General features: G+C 40.0%; 1 protein-coding gene across 3 annotated transcripts in view; it reads right to left on the reverse strand.

Annotated features, from left to right (window-relative positions):
- Window positions 1-1,612: 1,612 nt before the first annotated feature.
- Lclat1 (lysocardiolipin acyltransferase 1) overlaps window positions 1,613-11,911 on the reverse strand; it is a 153,313-nt gene continuing 143,014 nt past the window's right edge. For all 3 annotated transcript variants that reach the window (XM_013013755.1, XM_013013756.1, XM_013013757.1), the window contains exon 6: window positions 1,613-5,378. In XM_013013755.1, coding sequence (XP_012869209.1) covers window positions 4,876-5,378 — 503 coding nt within the window. In that variant the 3' untranslated portion in view covers window positions 1,613-4,875. The remainder of the gene's footprint in view (window positions 5,379-11,911) is intronic.

An 11,911-nucleotide genomic window follows, 5' to 3' on the forward strand; every position in this document is an offset into this window, starting at 1 on the left:
TTGTGCTCACTCATCATTTCACAGTGACTTCTCTGTCCTTGACACTTATTTAGGCCTGGGGCAGTGGACAGAGGGTCACAGAGTGGATGTCTTCTGCCCTCTGGTTATGTTTGGGGAGCCTCTAGTCCAGCTTGTATCCAAATTTCCATACTAGAGCCAAGGCCTGCACCTTGGAACAGGATGCCTTCTCTGATTTACCTTCTCTTCTTTTCTGTCTAGTTGACTCCATACTCTGGAAGGTGGTACTTCATAAACGTTTTGTAAGTTCATGTAAACACACATGTATGGAGGGCCAAGAATAAAGCTTGTTGTTTGCTTCCTTCCCAGTTCTAATCTGACACGTAGTAAAAAGTTAATATTTACTGAATGAAATCAACTCAGATATCAGCCAAGGCTTCCAGAACACCTAAGATAGAATGCTCATCTTACACATGGGGACCAGAGGCCTAGAGATTGGAAGCTCTCAAGTCTGTGGTCAGTCCTGGAAGAACCAGGCACACTAAATGCTAATTAGAATTACTCAGGGAGATGGCAGGTGTGTGACCCCATACCTATCTATATCTGAATGGTTTCACCTTCCTAAAGATAGCCTAACTACAGACTGATCTCTCTCCCTCTCTCTTTATTTCCCACTTAATGTAATTCCACTCACCAGCTCCCCTGGAATGCTTGACAAGCTTAGTAACCCGTAAGACTTTTGTGGTCATTTGGCCATCCAGCACTGATTCATGCTATTCTCAATAACAGTACCTGATTTTTGTCTTAAAATGCCTCTTCCTTCTCCCACTCTAAGTCCTTGTTGGTTCAGTGGAACAAGCTCTAGTCCTGGCTTCACAGGGTATAGTAACTCAGGGATGTGATTCACAGTATATTGCTGGGCAATCTATTAGTTCAGGAAACAAACAAACAAACAACACTGAGATTTGAACCCAGATGATATACACCTTGTCCTCATGTAGCTCTTGAGAATCAAGTCCATACAGGCAATAACTTTAATAAAATACTTGGTAACAAAGGGTGCTCTGTACATGTGCAGATTATATGCTATGCCCATGGCTGGCATCTGAGGTACCTTCAAATGCTCAAGGTCTTGATATGATTCACCAATGAAAACAATGCAAAGATGAGTGGGTGGCTACAGATGCTATTCTCCCCTCTCTCTCTACTTGAATGGAGTTCAGTTGTCTTACAAGACCTCACCTAGTGTTTGGGACATTACAAGCTCCCCTAACAGCAAAGCTTTTACATAAAGCGCTCACTATAGAACTGAAGACACAAGTGAACATTAGGTCACACAAGAATAGGTTCTGTGATGTTCTTTTGTCTTTTGCCAAGGACATTTTTATGCACTTGTCAGGTTTTGGTCCAAGACTTAACTTTTGGAGTTATACTTCCAAACAGTGAGGTAAGAGTGAAGACATGCTTCTAAGAGCTGGCTTTCACCACTATGGAATGACTGTTCTGAGGACATTGGGCCCTTACTGCCACTATGTTCCTGGAGCCCTAAGCTGCCAGTTTTCCCTTAATAACACATAGGGCAAGTGAGAACCAAGTAGCACAAGATTCTGTCATCCTTGTAAAAACAGAAATGTAACACACATTGTCACCTCCATTTAGTTCACTCAATTTTATTCTGGGTGTATATTACAGATAACACAACTTAAAACATACCAGTGAATATTGAAAACTAAGGCCATTCTGTGAGTTCTATTTAAAACCTGGTGTTCTCCACATCATAATCTCTTTAAAAATGTAATATAAAAAACAAGACTCCGTTGTGAAATAAGAATTTAAGGTAAATATAACTTTAGGGTCAGATCTAATCTGAAGCTCATAGTGTAGCAAAATCATTCCCATCAACAGTATAAACAACTCTAAGGCAACTGCTACCTTAGCATCGAGTTCTCTCACACTGGGATACAACCAGCAAGTGGTATTCACAGACCATTTTCCTCCCAGTAAGTAGGAAGGCGAAACTTAACCTAAGAACCATACTTACAGAACTCTTGGAACAAGAAAAAGAAAAGGACCCATAACTAAGGCACTGAAAACACATCATTTTATAAAGAGATGTAAACAATTTAACACCAACAGGCTTTCTCCATTACTCTTTATTGTAAGAGGACACGGGGTTATTATTGTTGTTGGGCCAGAGCGTGAAGTCTGGGTGACATGGAAATGTCTGCTTGTCTGCAGAGTTCAGTCTTGGCTATAAAGATATGGTTCTTGACACAGGGCTGCTCAAGTAACTAATCTCAAAATGATTTTTAAGTGGAAGCTGTTATTCCTCTTGAATCTGAATTTGAGAGCATATTAAGGAAGAATTTTATTGGCAGTCTTAAATGATGGGCTCTTTTAAATATTTATCTAGTGAGTTTTTAATCATCTACCAAGCTCTTGGCTAAGTCTGAGAGTTCCTTTGGCTTGTTTCATCCAAGATATCTGGGGGAAGAACTTGTCACCTTTCCAGTGTCCCTCCTTCTGGGTTCATACTTTAAATAATCGGTTCATGTTAGAAATAAAACATACTTGGTATATTTAAAACCTTTCAGAATGGTGAATTTGGCAGCTAGACAAGTGGCACTGCAAACATTTCAAAGTCTAGCAAGTTCACTGTCAGAGGGCTGAGCGGTCACGTGGCCAGACCTGTGGTAGCCAGACACACAGCTGCGGAGCCCATGGCAATGGCGGGAAGTGTGGCAGGGGGTGTTTTTGAGGCCTGTCACAGTTACTGACTTTCTTGAATTTATTCTAGACATTTGTACTCATTGAAGATAGTCCTAGGCTCCAAATCATTAGCTATAGTTCTTTGAGTTTTTTTTTTTTCAAAGAAGAAACAGTTTAACACAGCTAAATGTAGAGGCAGTATGAACAATTAATAATCAATAAAATATACAATTTAAAAAGCCATATTGAAAAGCAATTAAAAGAGGAGACTTTTTTGTTGTTTGAAGTATCTCTAATCAATGAAGCAAGTAGAGTGCTTATAGTCCTTGGTTTCAGAGCTTTATAATTATGAATTTTTGGTAGGTAAAATTTGTTATCTTAACCATGTTTTAAGAGAAAAAAGATTTTCCATTTAAAGGCTGCTGAGTCTGAGGATACAAGCCAATGGGATACAATGCCTATGAGCGTGTGGAGCCTGCAGAGAGGGGAGCTGCCGACTTGCATGGTAAGATGTGCCTTTTCTCTTTTACCTGAGACAAGCAAAATCATATGGTTAAATGATTTCCAGGTTTATATACAATCCAAGGCAATCTAAAAGAAACATAGACAACTGTTTCACTAGGGGAAGAAAAAATAGTTGCTTCTTTTATCTTAAGTCCACAAAGTTAAACAGCTCAGTTGGGGATGTGTATACTTAATAGTTATACTGAGTACGTATGCTCAGCAGGATTAAAATTAGCTTTGAAGGAGCAGTAGTAAAACAGGAGTTGGTATACTTCACTATAGTAACTACTTAAAACTCTCAATAAAAACAGCATTCTGACTAGTGCTTTCTCAGGCAATCTGCTAGGTCCAGCTCCTGTGCACTTACCTTTCATGACCATGTATATGATTCAACTGTTGAGTAAAAATCATTGCCAAACAAAAATGAGATGTCACAGAAGAGAAGGCATTCATGCCCAAAGAGTACATAAAGCAGGAAGTGACCTTAGAGGCTGGATCAACACAGGAGTAAAGAAAACGGACAGATCTGCCAACAGCTATTGACTTTTAATTGCCTTTTAAAGCTTCAATGGAGTAGAAACAATAACAACCCTTTCTTTAGCCCCAGAAGGATCATGGTGGTCAGAGTGGACTTAAATATTACTATTGAGAGAGTTCTAAAAGGAGATTCTGTGCTATCATTGAAAAGGGTTCATTTTGTATTTTAAATCTAAAGTTTATCAAGGGTACAGGGTTGACTAATTCAGGATAAAACCATTGCTGCCCTGTTTGTAGTCATTTGTTTTAATGGTAGAAGCTGCAAGCCCATGCACATGTAGAAAATACAATAAACCTTCCTTTTTTGGTAAGTTTTAAAGAAATGTTTCGCAAGTCAGTTTCTGTTTGCAGAAACAGAATGTTCCTCAAAGTGTGCCTTTTAAAAAGTATGTGACTGCATGTGTACCATTTTTAATAGAGAAAACGTTAACACCTGGCAACAAGTTGTAATGAAGCCAGCTCAGTGCATGCAGGACTGACTGGAATGGAGACCTTAATCTGAATTACTACTTTTTAAAATTCAAATGAGAGTTTCCAAGTGGAGAGCCTGTGGTTGCTCCCTGAGACGTGTGCAGGTGATCTCCAAATGGGAAAGGGCACAGGTGGTCTTCTGACAGCGTGGTCAGTACAACACACTGGGAGGAACAAAGCACTTCCTAGCAAACTGGACATCACTTTAGGTGATTAGTTAAGTTCCAGTTTCTGACATGAAAGAAGATAGAGTGGGTTTAAGGATGAGGGCAATGCCCAAAGAAGGAGTCTGGGCATCACCTGCCTGGGCACCTGTGGGCAGGTGCTCACCTGGGGGGGGGTGAATTGGGCAGTCAAGTATAAGTGCGTGGTAGGCCAGTGCTCATGAGTTCAGACTCCGGCTCTGGGAGTCTGTCAGAAAATAGGGCTAGATCTTTCAGAAAACTGTGTGTGCCTTGTCTGTTAACAACATGGTGATTATTCTGGCCCAATCGATCCCTGCTATATACGCAGCATCAAAATTACATTCAGAGATTAAAAAAAAAAAGTAGCAATATTTTCTTCACAAAATTAAGTGCAAAATATCTTCAACAAATAATGATAGTAAGAAACATCTGATATAGTCATGCAAAAATGTATCTATTTACAAAGGCCTAGAACTACTTCTAAAATATCCCTAGGGTTTTTACAACCCTCTTACTCATTTTTTTTCGAATTTAAATGTGGCTGCTTGCGTAAAAGACGGTAACATGCGAGTTCGATCATTTCTAGTCCACCAAATATTCTCTCTTGCAGCACAAAGAACACAATGAAGACTATGAAATACCACCTAACAAAAGTATAATAATATATGAGCAGACACATGGCAGGGCTGAACAGGGTCCAATAGAGTATAGAGAGCAACTTGACCACCAGGACCCTGAACTCAGACTTGCAAGGCGGGATCACGCTCTGCCCGGTGAATTCAAAGTTCCTCTCCCCTTGGTAGAAGGAGCGCAGCCTCTCTTCTTTCTCCTCCCACCGCTTGTGGCACCAGAGCTGAAGGTCCTCCTTGGATGCAGGCAGGGTGTCTACTGGGTACCGATGCACGTGAAAGTGAATTTCCTTGGGGAAGTTCCCACACAGAAGGTGCTTCTCTGTTTGAGGAATGTTGTAAGGGTATGCCACAGTGATATCATGGACAGCATCAAGGTTCTTACCTAGATTTAGAAGAGATAAAAATATCTTGGCTTTAATGGGGTGGAAATGTTGATTTACAATGCTAGGTAGAACCAGGAACACAGACAGATCAGAAGAGTGAACCGCACTGAACAAACAAAGGCTATGACCACTGCTGTTCTTGGGCACTGGGGGCGATGTTTAGTAGTCATCTTTCGTTTTTATTTTTTCTGCTTGCTAATTATTGCAAAGCCCTTTAGAATGAAATTATCTTAATTCCCAGAAACAGTACTCTGACAACATAGAACTAACTGTATCAGAACAAAGTCAGCTTTGAGGTAAGCATTCAAGCACATGGGCTCCCTTCTACCCACAGGATTTGCTACCTTGCTACCTCCCATTAACATACTCATCTCTCTCATCTTTAACTCGAATTCCTCTAACTACTAGAAAGAACACTTCCAGATCAGATCTGAATAATTGGTCAGGATCATAAGAAATCTTTCATTTAAAAAAATGTTTAAAAAACTCATCAAATTTCAAACAGACTCTGACTTGAGACACCATCCTCTGTGGTGATTTAATTTGGGGGTTGTTTTCAGCAGTCATGTGTCGGATTCTAGACACAGAGAGGAGTAAGACAGTCCCTGATTTCCCTCCTCCTAACATGGTCACAGAGAGAGGCACGTGGAAGGCCCCTTGCAGCCACGGGGACACAGAAGGGGCCTTCCGAGGGTGAGGTTACTGGGTAGGTGAAGCAGGACAGGAGAGAGAGCACAGTGGTGATGGGGCAGCTGAGGGGCACAGCCCTCAGGCCCTCCTGTTGTCAGACCACTGTAGGTGGTAAATTACGAAGCATATTAAATGAGGAGTCGCTGTAGGACTTGAAACTGATAATGAAGGCTTACCTGGAGGCAGTGGTAACAACTATGTGGGTAAAAAACAAACAAAAACTAGGGGTAAAGCTGAAAGGAAGATAATTGTAGCAGCTGCTAGAATACAACAGGCCTGAATGAAGAGGAGGCTAGGGGGCCCAAGGAAGACACTTCTACAAAAAGGTTACAAGGAAGAACTTATTTGTCTTAGCGGTCAGCTGGATATTGGAGGCTAGAAGGAAGCAATTCGACTTCATTTTTCTTCCAGGAACCTCTCTAAGGGACCAAAAGAATCGCTTCATTACTTGAATGCTGAACACAACAGGTAGAGAAGTTTAGGATATCGCCTTAAGATCACAGCACGTGTTCTTTCCATCTCTGAATGTCAGTATTTTTCACACTGTGTTAATTTCAGTGAGACATTTGATGAGGACTTTAATTTCTTACAGAAGTAAACAATACAGATTAATCTGTACAGATTAATCAGTGGTTTCTTATAAGGTGACAAGCACCTGGAAGGAAGCATGAGAGATATTGGAGTGACAGAATTTTTTTTTTGGTCAGTGGTGGGGCTTGAATTTTGGGCCTGAGTGTTGTCGCTGAGCTCAAGGTGACAGTTCTACCACTAGAGCTACAGCGCCACTTCTGGCTTTCTGGTGGTTTATTGGAGATAAGAGTCTCATGGACTTTCTTGCGTGGGCTGGCTTTGAACTGTGATCCTCAGATCTCAGCCTCCTGAGTAGCTAGGATTACAGTCATGAGCCACCGGTGCCCAGCTCTAGAAGTTTTTTTAGATTAAGGTGTGGATCAGATGGTATTACATCTGTTAGAATCATCATAGTTAGTGTATGTGTTGAAGTATATGTATTTCCCTCTGTGTAAGTTTTACTTCAAAAGAAATGAAACAACTCTCATGTTACACCATTATGCTCACCCTTTCCTAGTGAACCCATTCGGCTGGATGCTATAAAAATGGTTCTAGTCTTCTGTAATGTTTCAGTCTTTGTTACTCTTTTTTTAGTAACTCATTTCAAAACTTTTCTATAAGCAGTAACTCAAATTCCACCTTCTGCCCAAACCTTTTTCCTCAGTCTTACCCATATTGCTGTACCCACATCGACCAGACTGCTTCCCCACTGTAACTCCTTCTAGCTTCTCATATTCACTATCACAATTCAACCTAGAATTTTATTCCTCTTGACAACTGTTAGTATAAGGACATGTGTACATATGTATAAGATCATCAGGTTCAATATAGAAGCATCATGCTTTGACAATGCCACTGTCTAGAATCTTGACTCAGCCAGCCTCCTGAATGAGTTTGCCTAAATCTCTCTGTGGCTTACTTAGTTCTTTTACCTATAAAGTACCTCTTAAAGTGGTTGTGAAAATTTAATGAAAGAGTGAATGAGAAGACACTGATGAGTGTCAATGCTCAGTGAATGGTAAAGAGATAATGTGAAGAAGATTGATCTTTCTACTGGCTGTTCATTTCCTGAGTTTTCCTTAACCAACAGACACTTGGAAATGTGTTAACTTCACAGCAAGAAGAGGAATGAAGTCTTACTCTGGAAGGTATCTACTGTCCTGAAAGTTGCATATTAACACAGGTCTCCAGGCAACACAAACCCACGCACCACTCTACTGCTGCAGATGAGAGGAAGTCCAATTCTAGGCATGGAGAAGAACTTGCTTCTACCCCACCCTATCTGGAACTCTGGCCCAAGGTCTCTAGCCTGGAAGAACCCATGCCACCAGACAAGTAAGCTTCCTCTTTGAAAGAACAGGGAAAATGTGGCTTGCCAAGACAAACGTTGAGATGTGCCTTCAGTTATCAGAACAAAAGAGCTCTGCAATTGTCAGCGATATATTGCCTTTAAATCTTTTGGTAGAAAAAGGCAATGGATATTTAAATATGATGACAAAAACCATTTTTAGATCCCTTTGTTTTCAGAAAACTTAAATTACAAACCTAGAAGCTGTATTTTAGTCATATGCTTCATGGGGCTTAGAAAGTGGATCTACTCTGTTCTGGTACTGTTTCTTCTGGAACATTTAATACTTCACTGTTACTTTATAAAGCCAGCACTCTTAGAACAGTCATACTTACAGCCCCAGTAGAAGAGCAAAGTAATTGTTTAATACTTCAAATCCAGCTTTTTATTCTTAAGATGGGAACTAAGGAAATTAGAATATTGTACTCATGTTAAAGAAATCAACAGAGGTTTGATAACAATGACTGACTTTTACAAATGATTATCCAGAAGGTAAGGTCTCCAAGAATGTCATGAGTTGAGCTTATGACCATTAGAAGAGTCCTACCCAACATGAACAGCTCATTGGTAAGGGGAGACAGCAAAAGCCTTATGAATTGTATATTTAAAACCAAAGAACTGAAAGAAGTTTTGTAGACTCTCAATGAATGCTGGCATGATGAAGCTCTGCTCTGCTCCTGCTGGCTAAAGTATCCTATCTAGCTGCATACAGCTCACAGAAGAATACAAATGTAGTTTTCAACCCATTGATCTTTTAATAGAACTTGCTACATTTGAATTCTTCCCATTCCATAGCCAAATATATGTAGAACATACAAAACTATAATTTATTTTATATTTCATTTTGACAATGATTCAAAAAATTGAGATGCAAAACACAAGTCTATTTTCTATTAGCTATATCTAAATCCATAAATGAGGTGACATACATTGGGGAGTTAGATAAAGTAGCCGTCATGTAACATGCATTTGTGTTCAAATAAGATGCTGAGTGCTGCTGATTTTTATTCATTGTTTTTCAGGTGAAAAAAGAAAAACAACACCCAAAACAAAAATCAATCTCATTCTAAGAGGGAAGAAGTTGGATTTAGTAACTGAGCAATCATTCACTGTACCACTCTGGTTCTGACATGCAACTGAACATGGCTGATAATAACACATAACAAATTGGCTGAAGTCTCTACGCTCTGAAGAACAGTCTTGGACTAATTCAGACATATATAGTCTAAAAACACCAATAAATACGATACCTTTCAGCTGAAAGAAAAAAAGTATGCATGAGCCACTTCAACTGGTACTAAGATTCAAACAGTATCAGATGGTTTGTTACAGAAATCACTATTGTTTCCTACTTGGAATGTCATTCACTTTTCCTTTGGCTTAAGTTATGAAACAAATGGTAGAATCAGATAGCTCCACGCCTGTCTCTTACCAGCTCTACAACATTGTCCTGTTCACCAGAAGCCTGCTGGTAAAGTTGGACATTGGTATCTGCCTCATTCTGTGGGTTTGTGATCACCTGGGATCAGGATTGTAAAGTGCTTTAGAGAAATGGCCAGGACACATGTTGTGGGGCTTGCTGAGTGCTAACATCAGTCCTCACTGTGGGTGTAATCACTTTTAAAAGCTTAGGTGAGTTTTAAGTGTAGGCTGCTACTGTCACCTTACTTCTTTCTCTAGATTCCTTCATCTTTGGTAGAAATGTCAAGTGTGTGTGTGTGTGTGTGTGTGTGTGTGTGTGTGTGTGTACACTATGGTTTATTGCTTAACCATTCCTTCCCCTCCTCTCTCATAGTACAGAAGCACAGCTGTTTAGAGGGCTGACCTCAGCACTACGGGACAGTCCTAATTTATCTCCTGACACATATTCCTTGCCATCTCCACTGCTCTGTTCAAACCTTAGACATTTTGAGCTAAGCACAGATGTTCCATCTGCCCTTGGCCCCGAGAGTAGAAGCTCATGATCTGTCTGATGGTTACTGTCTGCTTGTCTCATCTTGTATTTTAAAATAAAACAATGGTGGCACTTAATCTTTTCCTAAGAATAAACTACACTGGACTTTAAAAAAATCATTCTTCAGACAGAAAGGTAAAACTAAATATGGTTTCTTTATGAACAACCTTGCTTATCTTATCTGACTTTGCTTCTTTAAAGATGGGTTTAGAGACACCTATTTTCACATCTCTGTTGTAAATCTGCTAAACTTTGGTATTTTATAAATGTTTGAATCTTCTCAGTGTTGTGTGTTTCTCTACTAATGAGCATTGGTATTCTGGATCTTAAAAACTAGTTTAATTTTCAGATAGAATGGAAATATTTGACATGTTCCAAAGTTTGACAACATTGGTGTATTAACAGATTGTAAAAGGCAAGATCAGTTCTTCCAAACCTTCTTCATGAAGGCTTTCCAGAGAAATCCAACCAGACTAGACATTGTTAGAAACACAGGTCAGCCTAGAAGGCAGAAGGAGGAGGAGACATAGTTCTAGTTCTAGTTTTAACCAGAAGGGTCCCCCCTTCTCTAGACCCTCATTTTTGGTCTATAAAGCAGAGGAAGTGGCTCCTAAGCCACTAATTCCTCTACCAGTGACTGCTGGTGTATCTCAAGGCTGGAGTTTGGGTTCTGTGTCTCAGTTTGATACATTTGCCCCTCCGTGGACACCAGAGGCGCTTCTAGTTCCTCCTCAATTGCTGCTATCCTTTCCTAGTTGCCTAAGCAGGACTCTGGAAAGTTAGGGAGTCGTCAGGACCCTGGAGGGCACACTGCCCCCCTGCTGTTTGGAAGAGGTATCTGCAAGCTCTTCTTCCGGATAGGCAGAAGTCAGTGGTAGGCACTTTTCACCTTGTAGTTTTGATCAAACACAGTCAAAAAAGAAATTAAGACAACCTTTTCAACTCCTGCATATATTATGCTGATTAATTGATTTCCATGTCTTTAGTAGAAGTTGGGAAGCTTTATGGGAAAAATGAATCATGCATCCACAGTTTAGTACTAAACTCTATGCATACTGAGCATTGGCAGTTTTTCTCAATGGTACCATATACCCACAGATATCAGGGGTCTATTATGCAAAACCATTTATGAATTCCACACATGATAATAACTGTGTTATCATGTATATGGTGTTCTTTTTTGGTCATGGGGCTTCAAATCTGGGGCGTGGGTGTTGTTCCTCAGCTCTTTAGCTCAAGAGTTCTTCAGCTCTGCCACTTGAGCCACAGCACCACTTCTGGGTTTTGGAGATAAGCGTTTCATGAATTTTCCTGCCCAGGCTGGCTATGAACCGTGATCCTCAGATCTCAGCCTCTTTAGTAGCTAAGATTACAGGTATGAACTACTGATACCTGGCTATGGTAATATTTTTATAGTAATTTTGTTCCTGGCCACCAAGGAGTTTGTTTTTTGGTTTTATTCCTCTGAGTATGCAGCTTCATTTCCTTTTATTCCATTCTTTCAGGTCATTTATTCCCTTTGAATCAGTTTGCAAAGCTCCTTCTTTATCACAGACTACTAACCCTCTGAACACCATTTTGCAAATATTATTTTACAAATTCATTATTTATTATCTCTCACAACACAAATGTGCAAAATTTGTTCAAAACAGTTTCTCTTTCTGTTAACAGCTTTTTCATTCCTAGGTCTTTTCTCTCCTGTACATAGAATATATGTATATCTTTTATTTTTCTGCAAGATGAAAAATGCTTATTGTTTTTGGCTACAAGAGTCAATTTTTTTAAAATAAGTTTTTTATTGTGAAAATACTGTACAGAGGGGTTACAGTTACATGAGCAAGGTAATGAGTACATTTCTTATCAAGCATTGTTGCCTCCTCCCTTGATTTTCCTCTACCATCCCTTCCCTCCCACCTCCACAACTATACTCCCACCGCCTCTCCCTGCCCCTCCACGCCTAAATTGTAAAG

The sequence above is a fragment of the Dipodomys ordii genome, unplaced genomic scaffold (assembly GCF_000151885.1).
Source record: "Dipodomys ordii isolate 6190 unplaced genomic scaffold, Dord_2.0 Scaffold20, whole genome shotgun sequence".
Lineage (NCBI taxonomy): Eukaryota > Metazoa > Chordata > Mammalia > Rodentia > Heteromyidae > Dipodomys > Dipodomys ordii.